The sequence below is a fragment of the Synchiropus splendidus genome, chromosome 1, assembly GCF_027744825.2.
Source record: "Synchiropus splendidus isolate RoL2022-P1 chromosome 1, RoL_Sspl_1.0, whole genome shotgun sequence".
Taxonomy (NCBI): domain Eukaryota; kingdom Metazoa; phylum Chordata; class Actinopteri; order Syngnathiformes; family Callionymidae; genus Synchiropus; species Synchiropus splendidus.
The window spans coordinates 48,395,637-48,416,514 of record NC_071334.1 but is presented as its reverse complement, the minus strand read 5'-3'; the positions used below and the strand labels follow the sequence as shown (position 1 = coordinate 48,416,514).

Genomic DNA, 20,878 nt, shown 5'->3' with positions numbered 1-20,878 from the left:
TTTTCGAGACCTCATACACCATGAAAAATGCTACATTCTGAGCGTTCTGTGATTTTGCTTCTTCAAATTATTTGGCTTTGTCAGTAAAGTTTCATTTCCTAACTCAAATTGATCCAAAACTTTCCTTAAGACAGAGTGTTGGTCCTATCCACTCATAAAACCCTCCGTGACTCTGGGGAATGTCTGTACATGTTTAAACAGATACAGTTTCAGATCTTTGAGGTGGTCGCGCTTTAAACATGTGACAAGTGATGTGAAACTTGAAAGACCTCAACAAACTAGAAAACCATCTAGTCTTACAAGGTAAATTGAATTTTCACACGAGACAGCAACAGACGCGTTTTCATTTTCTCAGAGTGGAATTGCCAAAGTGGAACGAATTAAGTAGGATTAACAGAGAGCCAATAAAAAGATGCTAAAAATACTGAATCTAAACTAGAGATTCTCTTTTCGTCTGCTGGTCTAACCAGGTGTTTGCTGTGACTTATTTTCACTTGTTGGGGAAATGGGGACAGCAGTTGTTTGCTTCAAGTCGAGATATTTTCATTCCTTTTTCAGTATTTGGCAGTAAGGATGCCACAGTGCCACTGCTCTCCATGAGTCCAAACCTTCTGAGCTCCCTAACTTTGTCTCCAACCTTGTTTACACGTCTCTGATATACTACTTTCTGATGTAGTCATTTCTAGTCACTACCAATGACAACCTCAGTATCTTCATCTCTGACTCTTCTAACTCTGACTCCTGAGTCTCCACGGCAGTGACCACGACTGTCCCATAAACATCCCTTGCTGCACTCTCTTCTTCACCTCCTTCATTTCTGTCCTTCGCTCTGGTTGACTGACCCCAAAGACTTCTTTCTTCTGTAAACTTTCATTCCTTCTCACTCTGATTTCCCATACTGGACATAGACACCATGATCCCCCATGACTAACACTAACCTGGCACCATATATGGAGCCTTATTAAATGCTCACAGAGAAGGCCACCGGTCTGTAGCCCTGACCCCACCACCAGACCAGGACTGAACACACCCCACTTGGTCTGGGTTTCCCTTAGTGTTGTCACTACCTTGGCAGTGGCATCTAGGCACCTCTCCTTGACATGCTCAGCCTCCACAGAGAAAAGTGATTCAGACGAATAACTTAAGTTTGCTCGGAAAGGAGACTTTTTTTTATATTTCACTAGTCAACTCAGCTTAACATGTACAAAATTTTGTGGCTGGGTAAAAAATTAAACAAGTAATCTATTCAGCATCTGAGGTTTCCAGCTGGTATGATAGTGGTTTACACTGAACATCGTCCAGTGTGTCGAACTGAAGTTATATCCACGAGATATATCCACCCTTCCACGACAAGATGTAACAGTGTAACACGTACGTACTGTGCTAGACATACATGAGTGGCTTGACAGCAAATGGGTTTAGTCCATCACAATGATAAGCCTCTATTGATCAGGACCTCGTGGCTGCAATGGAGGTATTAAGTTGATTTAAGTTCCCCGCAGTGGGAATTACATAAAGTTCCAGCGTGTCCAGAGTTCAAATCCGTTCAAATCTGACCTCCTGGTGGTAATCGTTGACCGTGAAACTGTTGAATACGTTGATATCTCTAACTGAGGAGCTTCCCTAGTTTACACCCCAGCAACATCCGCAGGGAGGAGGGTCAACGATAACACAGATGTATGTGAGCAATACTGGGACGGCATTATCTCTGTCACCAAGCGTAGCCGAGTTTTTATCACGACTGTCACTCACCACCTAATGACTCCCAGCCAGCAACTCTTCCCACTTTCACTGACTGAAACGCTGAGTTGGCTCTTGCCTCCCTGGAACTGCCGAGATAAAGACGTTACAAAGAGCTGGAGAACAATACTGACACTGTTTTGTAGCAGGCTCCTCTGTTCTGGGTTTCTGTGGACCATGTCCAGAGAAAAAAAAAAGGTGAAGCTTGAGTTGTTAAAATGATTATTCCCCTTCTGGATGGGGCTGGATTACCCAAGAGCCCACGGCGAGGAAAGCAGAGGGAGCTGATTCACTAGTCAGAAGCTAGCTGGATACCATGGACCTTCATCTTCAGAAAAGGTATGTCACAATAGGTACAATAGTCATGAGGACTCTATAACTGTGTTGATGAATGAGATGGACCAAAAAAGAAGCTCTCCGTTTGCAGGGATATTTATATTGTCACCTGGAGTGGACAGATGACTGAAGAACAAAAACCTGACAACACCAACGTATCATCTTGTCTGTTGTCTAATCTTTACCAGAGTTAGTCTCAGTGCTTTCCGTCTCTTGCCACACCCTGATGCACCTGTAGTTCATGTGAACCTGGTGACACAGATGTGGAAGCATTCACTACCTGACATCTCTTACTCAGTTCTTCCACACCACTGAATCAGGCATTCCATCTCTTGCAGGGTTATCATCGTCCTCACACTTGAATCCAAAAAGCTTCTCACATCCGTTGCATCGTAGTGTAACTGACAATATTAACAGAGAACTATCAGCACTTGAGTCCTGAACTCCACATGTACTTTCACTTTTTATAGTGTATAGAATCAGTCCTTCGCTGGTCCGGGGCCCAGGATACGGCCCATGGTGCCGTGTTGCTTGACCGTCTTCCAGTTGCAGCCACTTTGACTGTTGTGGTCCTTGATTTATTTGTATTATTATTTGCTTTGTTTTGGCAAGTACCTGGCTAAAGTTGGAATTTTTAGATTTTGCTGCCTTCAAAACCTTGCTTCACCTCCACCGTAGCATAAATAGCTCATCTGTCCACTCATCGCTATCTCTTTCCGGCAGGGTTTACAAGTCGTGAAGTTGTTTACATGGCATGAAGTTTGAAAAGCCTGCAGCCCTGGAAGCAGAGATGAGCCAGTGGGACGGGGCTTAAGAATCACAGGATCCTGGGGAACCAGCCGACAGATTGCTCCTGAATCCAGACTAAAATGGTTCTAAGAACCAATCGATTTTATTCCTGGTTACTGCCATGCAAACCAAAACCATTTCATTCATGAAATCGTTCTGAGAACCAAAAACTCCAGTGCAAAAGTGGCTATTGTCGCTTTTATCTTCGTGTTAATTTAATCACTTCAGTGCTTGAGAAGCTCTGTCCAAGGACACGAGGTGTGAATTGGAATCTCACGACTCTCACTCGGTGAGAACAACTGCGGGAAAGTGTTAGGTCAACACTGTTGGAGTGAAACCGCCGCTGTAGGTAAAACGCACGACTCTAATAGTACGACTTGATCTCTGAATACTAAGCACTTGAGGTCTCTTTTGCAGCTCTTTGTTAAGCCCATCAGTTGCTTATATGTGTGTGTGTGTCCGCAGCTGCAGCAGCGTACGAGGTGGTGATTAAGCACTTTAACAGCATGTCGTCTTCGTTTATCAGCTTTGCCATGATTACAGTGTCTTCACCGACGGAGTTCTCACTTAAGTGTGCAGCCTCATCATCATTCCTCCGCCAACATGTGTTTACACGCTGACGCACACAAACGCACAACTGTTGGCTTCGCTCCCCTCGCAACTGAGCGACTCACTGTTTCAAAAGTAAAAATAACAGCAGTGCAGCTCGGGCCGAGTGTGTCTGGGTGTGGAGCCGTCATTGTTGTCCTATTATTAGCGGCGGACAGCAGCTGTGGGGAAGGAAGTCGGCCCGGAACAGCCGGAGAAGAGGGATTACTGGGAGCGGGAATGATGGACCGACACGCTGGGATGACATTCCAAAGGCCGCGGAGGGAAAGATGAGCGGGAGGGAACATCAGACGGGCATCAGAGGGAGACAAGGACGGACTTGCTTTTCTGTAGTGTCAACTACATCAATGACAAAGAGGATAACTGTCGAGAGGCTCTGACTGAAGTCAAAAATATACATAAAATAATTTTAGTAACATTTTTTTTTTGTTTTTCAAGTTGTTGAAAAGGAACGAGAGTGGTATAAGTTTAGGTTCAGGAACGTATATTGCCCAATACTAAATAAATTATTTGCTTATTTACATTTCATATTTGTATTTATGGTGTTGTATATGGCGATGGGCATAACTAGGCACGAAAAAAAAAAAAATATATATATATATATATATATAGTCACACTAAGACCAATAGATAAAATAAAAAAAAATCCAAAGGTTCTATGATAAAAAAATGTTTAAGAAATGTACTTATTTTTATGAAAAATACATAAATTCATTTATTTTATATTAACATATTCAAAATATTCTATTTCAATATTCAATAATCAATAAGGTATTCTATAGTGTGATAAAGGAGATGTTAAAATAAGCATTTTAAAACTGTTGTTATGATTAACATGATTTGTGTAAAACAACAATATTTGGGGAAAATATTACATAGTTGAGTTATAAGAAAACATCATAAAATAAAGCATGTTTAAAAAATTATGTTGGTCATTTGAGTACATTTTATTACGGGGGAAAAATGGTGATATGATATGAAGATGACGATTGAAGACAGGAAATCGTGTGACTAAACGTAAAGGCACATAAATGATGCTAAAGTGATGAACCTACAACAGAGGGACTCATATGTTGAAGCATCAAGTTGAGTGTAGACAAGTTTGTCAGATACGACTGTGCTGACCAGACATGGAGATGACAGCTCATGTGGACCTTCAAAGCTCCAGGTCTGGCTCTGATGGTTCAGCCTGAGCTGCAAAACACTGATTCTACAGAACAGAGGAGGAAGAGAGACAACTCTCATCTGCTGCTGTCCCACTTTCCCAAGCAGATCCTTAACTTACATGTGTCTGCAGTAGTGCGGCACGTGAAAACCTCAGCTACACACCTCCTCTCAGATCTCCCAACCTCCCCCCCTGCCATGCCATTTCCCCTCTGCGCCCCCTCCTCTTGACAGAAACTTTTCGCTGCCTGTGTTTTTCCCATCCACCTAGTTGAGAAAGTATCAGCGCTCACCTCAGATGAAGTCCCAGTGCAGCAGAATCATCCTCGACCCTCCAGGGAAAGCAACAAGTAAAGTCCACAGATTGTGAGCTTCCCTCACTTCCTCGCTTCTCTCTGCAGTAGCTGCAGTGTGTCCTGTGGACTCCTGCAGGGGTATTGACTCCAAGCAGGGTTCAAGACCCCCCTCCCCCTTTCACACACACACACACACACACACACACACACCACCTTCTTCAGACTCACAAACAGAAGGCAGGCTCTTTTGTCTTTCACTCACTTCCTTACTCTCCTGATGTTTGTTACTCCCATTTCTGCACCCGCCCCCCCGCCTCCCCCCCTTCACATGGAGCGAGCAGACTGTGTGTGCTTACACATTGGGAATGCCGCCGTGCCTTTAGCGCCTGAGGCTCGTAGGAGGAGGAGAAGGAGGAGGTGGAGTTTTAGATCTCAGAGCCTGAATTCCTACCTGAAGATCGACCAATCGGAAGCCCTGCTGCGGCTGACCAAAAACCGCAGGGCCAGACTGGGCCTCAGCAGCACACTCCAGCTTTAAAGCATTAGTCCAACAATTACTATTCACCGACTGCTACAGTAGATATCTGGATGGACACCTCTCCATGGATAATGTCTGAAAGGACGTTTTGGCACCAAAGTCTGGACCGATCAAATAAGTCTTAAATCCATATTTGAACTTCTGTCCCCTCAGCGTGTAATTCACAGCGCAGTGCTTATTCAGGGAACCCTAAAATACTACAGAGAAACGCTCAGCCTGAGAAGCACTAATCTGAGACTAGACTGAGGTGGGCTTTATATAAGTCAGGTGTTCAAGAGGGTTTCAAGTTGATGGTGGACAACTCTGTCGATGCTGGGGCAGGGTTTGGATGGTCTCCCCAAGTGGTGGAGATCAACAACCTGGGTTCTTGCTCATGATGGAAAGAAGGATGATGTCATGGGGATTCGTGTGTCGTGGCCTCTCAAAGTCAGAATAGGCAACATCGATTGACACACTAAGACCGAGTCGGTCATAGCAGCGCAAGTTCTGCTTCAGGTAGGCTTGTCATTGGCACAGATCCAGCGTCTTCAGTCACTGGACCTGATACCTTCTCAAAAAGGATCTCGAAGGAGGCCAGCATGCAACTGAATAGCTTCATTTGGCAACAGTCATTGAGCTAATAGGAAATAGAAATAGGACATGTTCAGTTACTTGAACAATGATTGTGGGCGCGCGATGAACGGCTCACAAAAACCCAGAATCCAACAGAAGAAGTATAGAATTTACAGCATAGACGTTCATGTGGTGCTGAGCACAGATCTGCAACAAATGTCCAGAAACGTGTGAAACCTGTGGCCCCACTTAGTCGTTTGGGTTGTTGCGCTAATGTAGCCAAGGTTCACAAAATGCATTCACTACTCTTTGCTTGTTGCCCTCCCACTGGCCTGGAATGGGTACGGCATCATTTTGAGTCTTTTTCAGTGAATTAATGTAGATGCATGAAACTCCATTTCTCGACTCCCTTTCACACAATTCAACGTATCTTTTGTTTATAACAATATAACATCTGTTAATTCATCATATGTACAGACAATAAGGATCAAGAAATGTTTGCTCAACACATTAACCACTGTACGACTTGGCCATTTGTATCTCATTCCCTGAGCAAAATCTATGAATCTGAGGGTGCTCACAATTTATCTTGAAGGTCACAACTAAAACGTAGCTGTGAAACTTTCATTTAAAATTGCAGCAATTTATTCTTATCGAGTGCTTCTGCCACAATTGAACGGGAAGAACAGCACCTCCCACTTCACTTCATAATCAGAGTGAGAAACTAACATTGGAGCCGGGAAGAGTCAGGTAAACGTCCACGCTGGAATGTTCTCTTGTCGTTTCCCACGTCAGTCTCCCGCTGGAGAACAGTGCTCTCATGTTACTGCCGCTGTCCTTGGGCAGACATTTGTCAAGTCAGGCATTTGTCCATTGGAGGGACTCTCCTCCTCCTCCTCCACTTCACACCAGCTACCTAAACTACTCCTGTTCCTCCTCTCACATTGAAGCAGCAATCACTCAAGTCTTGACTTTTCTGACCATTTCTAGTGTTCAATCTGGAATACATGAGGAGTACATATGAATCATGGCACTTTTTAAACAACATCTTAGAACCACAGCTCAATTCTCAAGTTTGCAGAGTGCTTGTCCCATAACGTCAGTGTGAGTGTGGAACCGGTGCCTGCAGGGAGGTATAGACCCAGTAGCACATCATTTGGAAGCCTTCCATAGAGTCACACAGGTATCCGGTCCATCACAGCTCACACGTAGGGCGGTTTCACACTGCGTCTGTCACGAGACAAAGCGCATTCAACTCAGAAGTCCGAGATGTGAACACAAGCGGGTCGTGTTTTGGCCGCGGACTGGGAGAGCTGCACCTTGTCTTGGGAAACTCTCCTTGTGGGGTGAGCTTCTCACCTCAGGCAACTTGGCACTAGATAGCGGAAACTATGTGTACAGCGCGACTCCACACAAACATGATAGATGCCGGGTAGTAAAGGGTCTGATCGCTGTCTGGCCGGGCAACATCGTTCAATAGCAACTTTTCAAACTCCCTGAACACTGAGGTGTGGCGTTTCATCTGCAGGAAAGTGGTGGAATGGGAGTGCAGTGCGGCGGTCCGGGACACCGCGGTGTGTGTGGATGTTTCTCCTGTGTTTTCGCCTATATCAGGCTGATAAACACCTGATTTTCTTGACAGACAGATTTGCTCAAAAGAATAATGCTGCAGTAACTGTTTTCACTGCTGTGGTCTCGCAGCTTTTTTGTGCAGAGCACCGCCAACTGAGCAGAAAAAAAGGGGCATCGCCTGAGACGCAGAGGTGCAAGGCTGCACAGCAGGGGGCAAATCGGACTCAGGCCACCCGAAACAGAACCCGCAGTGTGAAACCACCCTCAGACACATTCACACCTGAACACACCATAGAGTAAGAAATTCACCTGGAAAGGATACAAACTCTTCACTGAATGGGCGTGGAGTTGCCTGGAGCTGCAGTCATAGCTTGAACGACTCACTGTGAGGCTGCGTCACCTATGCCATGGTCTCTCAACCTATCATTTTTGGCTGACCACAACTCCGTAAAAAAGACTAACTTAAGATGTCAATTATGTGGAGACTGGATTTGATTTTGACTCGAGTGAGGGACGATGATGTTAAATTAAATACAGCTCACAAATTCACAAAAGTATTTGGTGTCAGTCATCCAGAGTGATGGACAGAGGGGAGGTGAAGAAGAGAGTGCAGGCAGGGTGGGGACAACTGTAACGTCAGAGCAGCGACATGACAAAAAGAGAGGTTTTATAGTACAATCGTGGTCACTGACAGTATGTACTTTTAGGGACTCAGGTGTCTGAGCTAGAATAGTCAAAGATGAAGACACTGAGGTTGTCATTGCGAGTGGCGACGGTAGAAAGAGTCTTTCTGAGAGAGACGGTAAAAGACAAAGACCACTCATGCATTCAGCACATACCTGCAGACACACTAGCTAGGTTCCTCTTTACAACAATAAAACCCATGTCTCATTCATCCTTGTGACCAAACCATGCTACATACACGTCTCCTAGATTTGGGCTTCACGTTCTGCTTCCAAGAATAAAACCGAGGATACAACGTATCATTTTATGTAATTAGAGGCTTCAGTCTTATGACTTCCAAATGAACCCGACTGTGACCAGCTCGGACAAATAAGCCACAATCCCAAATGCGCTGTTGATGGTCCTCCATAATGACAAGGCAGCAACGGCACCATCAGTGATGAAGCTTTTGTTAGCGACTGCACATCATCGTATGTTTGGCGACGTGGAAAATATTGTACTGAACGGTGGAATTATCCATGTTTGCTCAACTATAGACACCAAATGTGATATTGTTAGCCTCAATCTCAATTCATTCAAGCAACTTACTTTTAGATAAACATAAACGTAAGTTTGAATGCGTCACAACGGTCGTGGCAATGAAAGCACTAGACAGACTCCAACGCACGAAGCAGCCCAGGGAGTGAATCCTTTGGAATGTGGACTATTGAGTTACAAAAGAACACAAAAGTGAAGCAGTGAGGTCTCACTCCCATTGACAAGTCTGACACGCCTCCACTTTTATCTCCCTTTTGTGTACCGCCGTCAGTAATCCCTCACTGCCTGCTATTGAGATTATTTTCACATTTGATCTGTCTTTGAGGCTGGGAAGAGGCAAGCAAAGAAAGAAACATCAACAGGTTGAAATGAAAGACTGCAGAGATGCAGAGGGTTGCTCCAAGGGAGGGATGAACATGGAAAAGATGGGAAAAATGTCTGTGGTAGAGGCAGAACTTTGCAGATTGAGCTTGAATTCAGTTGTCTGTCTCGCTGCTTTCAAAGTAAATATGTACATTACCACAACTCACTCCATGAAATGTGTGGGTTTTCTTTCAATTGCTCAGTCAGAAAAGGGAAATTTGTCTCAGGACTCATCCCTCCAGATGTCAGCGTTGAAGAAGTGAAGACACACTTGTTGCATCTGTCACAGAGAAGAGAAGACTAAAGCTCTTGTGTCATACAGTCAGGCGGTGGCCATGCCGACCATTCCATCTGGTGCTTTTTGTGGACGAGATCCAAGAGGGAATTTATCTGAAAACTGCCTTGCCCTGGTGGTCCAAACATAACTATACTATGCAACTGACAGTCTGGTTTTGAAGTTAAAAAATAGCACCCGCTGAAGTATCCTGATCCTTTATTTAGAGCCGCCCCTGTGGTTAGCGTTGAACTTAAATCATATTAAATGATCCACTTGGCATGTGGTGAAAGATGTTGAATTGATGGTTCAGATAAGTAGGGACTGGACTTGAAGACTTCAAAGATTTGAAAAAGGCAATTTAGATTAGATTCGACTTTTATTCTTCCTACAATAAAAAAAATTGTTTATTTTTAGTTTTAGTTTTTTTACCATGCTTCATGGATACGTCTTATGACTATCTACTATATATGACAACAAGTCGCCAGGTAAATAAAGTGCCTCGAGTGACACACTGTGTCAGGTTGACGGTGGTTTATGCCACGTGGGGAAGGAATACGGTTTTTACTCCATTGAAACACCCATGCGTCAGCATGCAACGCAGAAGGTTGACTTCGGCATTGGGCACAAATGTCCACTTGTTTTTTGGCACCGCAGGAGTGAGGATGGGTTGCTGAGGGAGAACATGCAACTTATCTTGAATGACTGGTTCAGATTGAAGCCAGAGTTGCCCAGAATGGGATGTGAGCCTTTTTAAACATGCAAGACTCAGCCTCCTTGGCAAAGGTAATAAGATGATGGAAAACCCCAAAACACAACTCAGTTTGAAGCGCTGTGTCACTGCAAGCTTTTCAGCTCGAGGGATCATCGCGTCCCCTCACAAACTGATCATTCTCTACAGTGCATGAACAAAGTAAAACTCAGCTCTCATGGGAGGGTAAACAAGGACAGCAAGAGGGCCAGATGTGGCCCTGAGGCAGTGCAGTGACCATCTCGCGCAACAGTCATTTGGAAAAACAATAAAAAAAACAGTCTCTTGTTAAGAGTCGGCGCTTTCCCAGGGGTTAATACCCTGGTGGATCATCTCAAATCTGCATGTGGGGAAACCACATAAGGGAGGTAAACAAAACCGCTGATTAAGACGGAGATACTTCTCGCTAGCATCGCCGTCTGATAAGTATCTCCACGGAAAAGGCTTAAGTCGGCAAGTATCCACCACTCTCAACTGGTTCCCTACATGTAATCACTTTCCAAGCTTCGCTTTTTTTTTTTTTTTCCATTTCTCTCACCTCATTTTCTCAAGCTGCCGCCGGCGCTCTTCTCAGTGTGGGACAGACATATTAACGTAAAACTCTGTACAGATGTGAAACAAGCACAGTCCAGACAGAAATGTGTTGTGACGTTACTACAAACTGGAGGTGGCGGTTTGGCTGAGCGGCCTGTCCGTCGCACGCTCTCAAACACACACTTCCGCCCACACGTCACCAGCAAACATCAACTTGGCATTCGCCACGTCGCCCCATTTGCATTTCAATTCAGCAGCACCATTTTTTAATCCCTCTCAATGTCATTTTTCACTGATATCTCCTTCCGCCGCCTCTTCAGTGTTGACTGACAAGCTCTCATCAGGGAGGCTCACCGACAAACGCTGCCAAGTGGAGTCCTGCCATGGTTCCTTCTGGCCGTGACTCAACCCTCCAAGGCTGTTGCTGAGCTCCGCTTCAAAAGTGTTATTTATATCCCCCGTTGTCCCACTCGTTTACAGTGTTTGATGAACTTTTCATGTGGTATATCCCCCATGGGGCTTCCTGCTGTAAAATGCTTGGGCTGGGGATTTCATCCCAACACCATGGGCAAGAGACAGAAACTGGACTGAGTTGCACCATGCGAAAGGTCTTACAATAGTACCTCGGTTTTCAAACGTCCCGAACTTCGAACAAATCGCAGTTCAAACAAAAATTTCGAGATTTTTTGTAAACGAAAATCCAGAACTCGAACGCCCCCCGAAAAAAGCTGGAAAAAAATAACGTGCGCTGACTGATCAGCTGACACACAATGCCCTTTGTTATTGTGTGTAACGCAGCCTCTGTATGCAGACGTGTCCCGTTAGCTACATTTACTGACTGTTTTTTCTTCATATTGAGGTGTAAAACCTTTCCTGTCTCCACACTGGACCGTGGTCGAGTGTCACTGGGGAGGTACTCTCTCGACACCTCCTCCGATGCTGGAGCGCTCACTCCAGGGTTTGATGTCCTGTTGTCAGCTGGAGCTGGGACAGGGATGAGGCGAGTCTGGGACAGAGCGCTACTTGGTTTATGACTTTGTCACAGCCAAACTCCACAGAAGCGCACATTCAGAGCTGGACACGCACCGGGCACCTCTTCACTTCTGGAGAGACCTCACTCACTCGGCAACCCCTCCCACATGCAGCGGCCACACACATAGAGGAACAGCGCACCTGCAGCAGACACTCTACATTCACTCCTACAAAAGCCTATTTTAAGGCTTGGAACACATTATTTCTTTTTCTTTTTGCTCATTATAGAGAGCAGTTTCTGCTCTCACCTGTGACAGAAACTTAAGATTCAAATGGCCAAAATGACTCTAACTCTAACATCCCCCCTCACCCAAGTCTGGAACACCGAATCTCAGCTGCTGCTCCTGTTAACTACAGACATCAATGTCCCGCAGCAACATTAGGAATACGTCATCATTCTAGAAAAAATATTTGCTCAAAATCAAAGTATTTATGATCTCTTTCATCCTATATCTGTTGTCATCACTGGTTCCACCTTGCCTACACTCTCCTCTTTACTTTTATGGATAGCTGACTTTCTGGGCGTTTGGCCTCAAATAGCTGACGTCAAATTGTCATCAGTAAGCCGGGGCCCTTGGTTTGGCCGCGAGCGCCTCCTAGAGGGCCGCTAAAAGTTTTTTTGTTTTACACCTTTGGGCCGCTAGGGCCGTGAGATGCTCAGTTTTAATGCATTAGCCACATATGGTGGCAGTAATGTGTCACTGAATTGACTTGACAGCTGCGAATCTGTGATAGCTACTAACTATGGAGAAGTTCTTGAAAAGAAAAGATGATAAAGTGATGTTGCCCCCCCAACAGTAAAAACTGTTCATGAAAGCACCTGTTGAAGCAGTTTTGAAAATTGAAACATTCTATGGCAATACTTTCATTTACACTTTACTTACATCATCTTTGGAGTTTAAATAAAATATATTATTTTTATTTTATGATATTTAAACATGGTTTTATTATATTTATTTTATCCAAAATTTTTGTCAGTTTTTCAAATTTTCTGAACAGTTTGAAGTATTTATCATGCTACTTTTCATTGAAAACTACTAAAATAATGTTTGCTGTTTTGCTGAAACTAGAACACTGTTTTCAGGTCTGTAATAGTTGTCTCGTACAGTTGCCTTCGACCATGTCATTGCTGAAAAAAAAACGCTTTTTGAAAATCAATTTTAAATGAAGACTATGATACAAACATCCGAAGTGAAAACTCAGATCTTCATACGTTTCAGACCTACTTTTCCTCTTGTGCAGAGTGACTGAACCTAAAAATGCTGACTCAGGTTTTTGGAGCTGAGCTAATCCAGTAAGTGGTGTTCCTGTTTTATTGCAGCATGACCTGCTTACTGTAATGTAAGAATGGTAATTACAGTAATATCGTGGAACGTTCATTAATAATTTACAAATGCACTCAACAGGTATTTTAGAGCATCAAGTAGATGCAGATTGTGATACATTGATAGTTTCCGTCCCAGATTCTTCATTCACCAACAGTTTACGACTTTCAAATATGTGCAGTTGAATTGCTCCACAGTGTTTGTGGGTATTGCATTCAAGATAAATAACTGCTTGCATTGCATGTGACGTGATGGCATTGCTGTGTCATGAAAACTTTTGAGAAAACCTCACCACTTTTGCATGCGATTGTTTGATTCAGCATGCTCAGTCTAACTGTCTCCTCCTCATCGATGGGTGGAGCTGTACGCACATTCACCCAAGGAATGCGATACTCACCCACGGGTTGCTTGCAGCAACAAAGCAAAGTTGACCAGGGAACTACTGTCAGACCGGAGCGGACTCGATGGCCGAGAACTGTGTACACGCTCCACATTCAACTAGTTTTGAAGAAAAGATAATGTTGCGTCTATTGTCATAAAAGTTTTCAGCTGAGGCAGCTGATGCATGCGCAAATGTAAAAGCAATAATATTCTCAAATATCATGGAAACATGATGACTGTTGAGGTACAAAAATATATAAAATCCAAACCGGCTGCTGAAAAAACTCGGCATTTAATCTTTCGCTCGGAGTGTGTTGCCTCTTGCATCTTTCTTCCTATATCTGTTGTCGTCACTGGTTCCACCTTGGCTACACTCTCCTCTTTATTTTTATGGATCTCTGACTTTCCGTGTGTTTGACCTCAAATATCTGACGCCAAATTGTCATCAGCAAGTCATATAGAGTATACATGAGAAGGAATGTTGTGCCTCATCATTACCAACGATAAAACAGAAGCTACTCCAGCTTTTATCTTCGTATTGATTTTACTACTCTGCGCCGCTCCATAGTAGCTCGAGAGTTGTAACTTTCTCTCTATCAAGTTTTATTCTAGTCTCAAGAATACACAAGTCGCCCACCCGCCGCCATCCGTCTGATGATGTTTCTTCTTTCGCCAGCTCCACAGCTCCAAGACAAAGCAGCCTGCAGCAGTGTTTCGCCCACAAGCCCTCAAATTCATCTGGATGAAATCTGGGAATTTCAGTCAGAAGCTATTATTCACCAGAGTGTGGAAAACCAAAGAAATGCTGACTGTTTTTTTTCCAACCAAATCAGACTCTAAGCTGCAGCCTAATCAAGAATGCACAAACACATAACATGCTGGAATCCCACTTTCCAAATGAGGACAAAAGCACACAGGCTTATTTACATGTCAATGGAGAGTCCGTGTTGTCCTGCTCCCCATCTTTTGTGTTTGGAGGTGTGCTACTTTTGAAGAGTTTCTGGGAGTTTGGGAGGAATGTTGGAGTGTAAGAGAAAAAAAAAAAAAAAACGTCTTAGATTTACTGTCGGCCCACAGGCGGCGAAACATATGAGGTAACTGCATTCCACTCGGTAACCAACGTCACGTCCGTCAACTTTTAACTCTGAACATCAGCAAATGCACACATGAAGCAACTTCACCTCAGTATCTATCACAAATCGGTACGGGTGACTTGTTATTCTTTATTCCTGAGACCGAACTTAAAAAGCCTTTGCGTTCTTCAGCACTCTCCAAATGCAAACCTCTTACAAAAGCCAATGAGTGGCCTCCCTATTGACACTCTTCATTCCAGACTCCCTCATTTTTAGACAAGAGTGCCAAACTCCCCACTTACCATAGGGTTAGATTTCAATGTTTTGTTGACTTGTACACTCTACTGATCGTTGTAGGGACTTGAACCACCTCTTAACCCATTGAGTTTTTTTTCAGTGAAATGTTAGAGATGAAAGCATGCTGGAAAAGAGAAGCACCCTCAGGATGACCCCACGTTTGGGATGGGAGAAAATCCACCCATCTAATTTGTATACTATGATGTCACCAGGTGGTGGCCATTGTGAGTCATGCAACTTTAACAGATGTTTATCTGATCCACTGGAGATGCTCATCCTCACCTCTCTACCAACATTGAGCATATGTACAAGACGGCTCGGAAACATGAATTATTATGCTAAATTGCATAGTCTGACTACTACAAATAATGCCAACTTCTCTTAGTTGGACTACACGACCTGGATAATGCAGTTAAAAGCTGGACTAAGCTAGCATGTAGCCAAGTAGCTTGACCATGGCTTCGCTAGCTTCAGCTCCACAGCGAAAGTGAACAAACTTCGAGACTGATCACAGAGAAGTTGTGTGTGCAACCTGATCCAGTGTGTTAGGTCTTAGCCAATGTCTGTGGTGAAGACATCACAAACCTGAGCTGTAACTCGCGACAATGCTGGTATACAGGTGTCTAGGTTTTTTTTTCAGCCAAATTCACGCACAGCGTTTTGTTTGTTAGTTCCCACAAGAAGTTTAGAGGACCTGATTTGTTGGTTTTAGGAGACGACATAACCACCATGGTAGTAAGCGTTAGCATGGTTGCTAAGTGAGTCGGGTCTCATGCAGGCTCTGTGCTATAGTGACTTGATGTCTATCATTCTTGTGTCCTGAATAAGGAATTTCATTCAGAAACCTGCTTCTTTAATCCACATATCTGCAGGAAGGAAGCGTGTTTGACGTTGATGATAACTCCATCATGGTAATGGTGTTGAACCATCGCTCCGACACACTGATTCTGAACCTCCACAGTGAACCAGCCGATCAGTCAGCACGATCCCTGTCTACAGACGTCAATATAACAGTCTGAGAAGGCGCCTCGCTACCTGTCAACTTCAGTTGTTGTTCCTCTACGGTCATATCGCCAGCTCACGTCGCCACTCCTGGTCGTGGAGGTGTACTACTCATAGTTTGGTTTTCACTCTACTGCATGTAAACTGGGAGAACATGACGCATTCAGACTAGCAATTGTCTTTGTCAAGATACACTCTGCATGTAACCACAGTCATTGACAATGTCTGGGCGTCAACGTTGTTGTTTATGGTGGGACTGTCAGCAGCAACAACTTTGTCTGCCATGGCTTCCACCTCATCTGCAAATATTGACACAGCTTCAATATTTCCCCGCATTTTAGGCGTCTTATTTGCCTAAAATGCCACAAAGCAATTCAGAAAAAGCCCAAAGCGGAAGCTTCAAATAGAAAGAAGCTAGGTGACTCTGCTAGGTGAGAGCAATATAGCATTAGATTCATGTAGGAGCATGTACAGTTTGGAGAGGACTGGAGGCAAAGCTAAGGAACCAGGATGGTTTAGGTCAGTGGAGAGGAGATGCAGAGCGGGACCAAGAGGAAACAACAATCAGGTTGATAGTTAGTACAACTTAAGGACAGATGAAGGCGATCGGTGTGACTGGGGAGGATGATCAAGACAGGTGAAGGTGAATGTGTGCTGAATTTCCAAGAATATATCCCATCCTATTCTCACTTTAAAGTCTTTGCTAACTCACTAGGCCGAGCTAATGCTGCATCTGTGTGTGTCTGAGAGAGTGAAAATTGATGCCTGTGAGCCGGAGACACCGTGAACTTCCTCTGGCCTCTTTGCCAGGGCAAGAGAGTGATTAAAGACGTATCATCTTATTACCCTCCTGACTATTTATTCTGAACCCCCCTCACTCTGTGTCCCTTCAATGTAGGTCAGAATCTCAATTCAAAGCAGTATTCCAAGTTTTTATGACCTCAACGCCACAAGGAGGAGACATCTGAGCGTACTTTTCTGCGCCTCGTATCCTCAGCCGTGGCAGAATGCCCAGCGCTCGCATCAGGAGAATGTTCTCTGTGGACTCCTTTACCGCTTCTTCCCATCAGCGATGATGGACAAAACATCCTTTCTTTCTGTCCTGACGATTCTCCCACCGTCACCACTCTGGATGTGCTGTGCTCCGTTTTATTTCGGGCTCGTCTCAACACCCACACTTAAATCGCAGGACTCACAGCCACCGTCAAATGATCTGGATGTGTTCGAGCTGAAATGCAACACCCCCGACTCACACTCTCGCCAGATAATGACTCCATTCTAAAGGCACTTATATGCTCATCAAACAAATCCACACCAAATGAAGCCTCTTGTGAATTAAAAGGCTCATTCATCTGCCCACTGAGACTCCAGTGTCAGACTTGTCACAGAGAAAAAAACACGTGACTCTGTGAGTCTGCGAAACAACTTTTTCCTTCCACTCACCATGTTGTGCGTCCGGCTCCATGATGCACTCACAGGACAGCAGCAACCCTCATATCCAAACTTTTCCAGAACAACTCCTGAAGTGAGCCCAGTACTCCTGTAGCGACCCTGCACCCCGCAGCCTACCAGCTCAGGCTTCTACTGCAGAGTTACATCGGTCTGACAGAGCCGCTTGTCCTGCCTCTTTGGAGGGAACTACAGAGTGAAGGATGAGACAGGAGGGAGGAGAGTTTCCATGTTGTGAGGGCAGCAAGCGAGAGTGGGAGGGAGGGAGAGCTTTCTGGATGGGCGGCCGTTGGAACACACCAGTTCACCCCAAGTTGTCATTTTCAAGTTCCACCACTTATGAATGCAGAGTTGCTGTACATATTAAATTAGTGATTTTCGGGTCAAGTGAATAACAGTCATGAAAAACAGAGAATAGAGACTGAACTTACATCCCATCATTATGCTTTATTGCGAGTCAAAGTTGTCAGCTACACCATACATTGCTCTGCATAATTTTGGCGCGGTTAGCATGAATTCACACTCGCACTTGCACCACTATCGCCGTTTTATCTTCATTTAATTACCACAACCCTTTCCCCAGCCTCTCGCCCTTAACTTAACCATCCAAAACAACTTGCTAACCTTAAAAAGGACTGTAAACCAAATGTAAACCCAATTATAATAACCAAGTTCTGCAGCCCGCGTCCGTCAAACTGTGTCTTAGATTCTGATGTTCATCTCTCACCCACTTTACTTACATACAGATATATATGTGTATATATCTGTATGTATATATATATAAATATATATATATATATAGTCTGATGTCATATATATCATTCTTGTAATAGATATATATAGATTCTGAAGTTCATCTCAATCACTATATTTATCAGGGGGGACATTGTTTGTAGTTACAACCACAACTCCTGCTCAAAAAAAAGAGTAATAACGAAACAGAAAGAGTATGTAACTTGAAACTCAAACAAACATGCAAGATAAAAAAAGAATAAATAATAAATATAAACATAGAGGCATTTAGTCAGCTTCGCTTGTCATGTAATGTCAAGTGGATGCCGGATATATACAGGTATTTCCACAGTACAAAGTTCTCCTCTGAGAGTACAACAGTCCGAAGAACATCTAAAACCCTACACTGCTCCCTCAAACCTGCCTCAAAAACTGCTGAGGAATGAGCTGATTGCGCAGAAGGCGCAGAAGTGGACAGACCCAGAACTAATTGAGTAAGAACCAGCAGCAGGTTTACGTCACCACCTCGTTCCCAGGACCAGTCCACATGTTCTCGTGAGCCGCCATGATTGCTCGGTGATGGGCGATGCACTGTAAGCGTCTTACAAATGCTCTGAATGTTAGCGATATTAAAGTGTAAGCTGCTAAACCGTCTCTGATCCAGCTGGAGACGTTTCAAGTGTTTGCTCTGCCAGAGCAGTACGGGGGAGGGGAACGTTCTGTCCCTGGTGAGGATGGAGACATGTCCGCATTTGAAATGAACACATCACATTTGCTTGTGAGGACTTTTACGGTTCCCAGTCAAACGGATTGATAGACTCTGGATGAGTGTGTGTGTGCTGTGGCAGAGTGGAGATCTGTCCAGGGTGTCCCTCCACTGACTGATCTTCTGTGAGTGATTGAAAGTACCAAAAATGTTGGGATCCAAAATGTCTTTCTGAGGTTTCATTTAGCATCTTTCTTATTTTTATTTGTCATTTTTAATGAAGACTTATTGAATACAGGAGTCCACAATGAGACGTTGCACCTCCGGACATTCATCCAGCTGGAGTTAATCCCATCAACGGGGCGAGCCTCCCGAGCAAATAAAAGTCAATCGTCTAAAAGGAAAATAGGACGCCGTAAACCCCAGCGGGTTTAGCGGAGCAAGATTTGAAAAATCCCAATTCTACCATGAAAAAAAAAAAAAACAGCAAAAACTTTCTGTGCTTGCTGAAGCTGAGCTCACAAGTTCTTCAGAGAGGGAAGAAGAGATGTTGACTCATCTACACAAGTTTGGCGCTCAGCTCTGCTCAGAGACACTCGAGGGGGAGATGAATAAAACTGACTGAGTCTTAAAATCATTTAAATGTGCAAGTTTTTTTTTTTTTTTGCATCACTGACTGTAACAATGTCATCACGGATGATTAGGTTATAACCTGTTTTAGTGAGATGAAAGTGATACATGACAGCAATTGAATATTTTTACAAATAACCGGCTTTATCCACATTTTTACTTTTTCTTCTTGATCAACAGATACGTGTTCTTCACCTTCACCTTCACCTTTACCTTCTTCTGCCGCTTATCCGGGGTCGGGTCGCGGAGGCAGCATTCGGAGCAAGGAAGCCCAAACTTCCCGGTCCGCACAAACGTCCTCCAGCTCCTCCCGGGGGATCCCGAGGCGTTCCCAGGCCAGACCGGAGACATAATCTCTCCAGCGAGTCCTGGGTCTTCCCCGGGGTCTCCTCCCGGTAGGACATGCCCGGAACACCTCCCCAGGGAGGCGTCCAGGGGCATCCGGATCAGATGCCCGAGCCACCTCAGCTGGTTCCTCTCGATGTGGAGGAGCAGCGGCTCCACCCCGAGCTCCTCCCGGATGACCGGACTCCTCACCCTATCTCTAAGGGTGCGCCCAGCCACCCTGCGGAGGAAACTCATCTCAGCCGCTTGTATCCGCGATCTCATCCTTTCGGTCATTACCCAAAGCTCGTGACCATAGGTGAGGGTGGGAACGTAGATCGATCGGTAAATCCAGAGCTTCGTCTTGTGACTCAGCTCCCTCTTCACTAGACGGTCCGATACAGCGACCGCATCACTGCTGCCGCTGCACCAACCCGTCTATCAATCTCACGCTCCCCTTTTCCCTCACTGGAGAACAAGACCCCGAGATACTTAAACTCCGCCACTTGAGGCAAGAACTCTCCACCGACCCGGAGAGAGCAAACCACCTTATTCCGGTCGAGAACCATGGCCTCAGACTTGGATGTTGGATGTGTTCTTTTATATCTATTCACTCCCAAACATTTAGTTTATTTAATTTAATGCGCTATTATGTATAGCCTCCAATATTAATGTGTCTTACATTTAATCCCAAACATGCGTGAATGAAATTTAACTTCAGGCGAACTTATTCATCACACGATGAGAGAACGGAACCTTTATTTAAATAACACGTTTTTCGAGATTTTGTGACGCCCTCTTTTGGTAGAAGCGAGTATCGCTTCGAAACTGGGAGCTGGTGTTGGTTGTGATGATTAAATGTGACGTAATAACCTCGGAATTAAAGCGCCGAGTTCATTTAACGCACCTAGTACATAGTAGAACACATGCCCCGTCATCTCACAAGTATTACCAGTCGATTATCATTATTACTGTATTGATGAAACTAAACATGCCGTTCTGTTAGTCGATGTTCACTGAAGAAGTCACTCGTATAAATCTATTTATCTGTCGAGTATGAAGGGGCAATTGAGGTTCAACAGCGTCCTCTGGTGGCGGATTGTAGACTTGAAGTAGGAAATTATAATATGTAATGAACTGGCTTGCATATTTATGAGCAAGCGATTTAAGCGGGAAATATACTGAAAA

At 44.4% G+C, this 20,878-nt stretch overlaps 1 protein-coding gene across 7 annotated transcripts in view; it reads right to left on the bottom strand.

The window, feature by feature from the left end:
• The window catches only part of dab2ipb (DAB2 interacting protein b), a 141,111-nt gene that overhangs the window by 101,863 nt on the left and 18,370 nt on the right, over positions 1 to 20,878 (bottom strand). For 2 of the 7 annotated variants that reach the window (XM_053853987.1, XM_053853988.1), the window contains exon 1: positions 17,293 to 17,495. The exons of 3 other annotated variants lie outside the window; for them this stretch is intronic. In XM_053853987.1, coding sequence (XP_053709962.1) covers positions 17,293 to 17,314 — 22 coding nt within the window. In that variant the 5' untranslated portion in view covers positions 17,315 to 17,495. Of the gene's footprint in view, positions 1 to 4,931; positions 5,102 to 17,292; positions 17,496 to 20,878 lie in introns of those variants that run through there. 2 more of the 7 variants (XM_053853991.1, XM_053853992.1) reach the window with 1 other exon arrangement.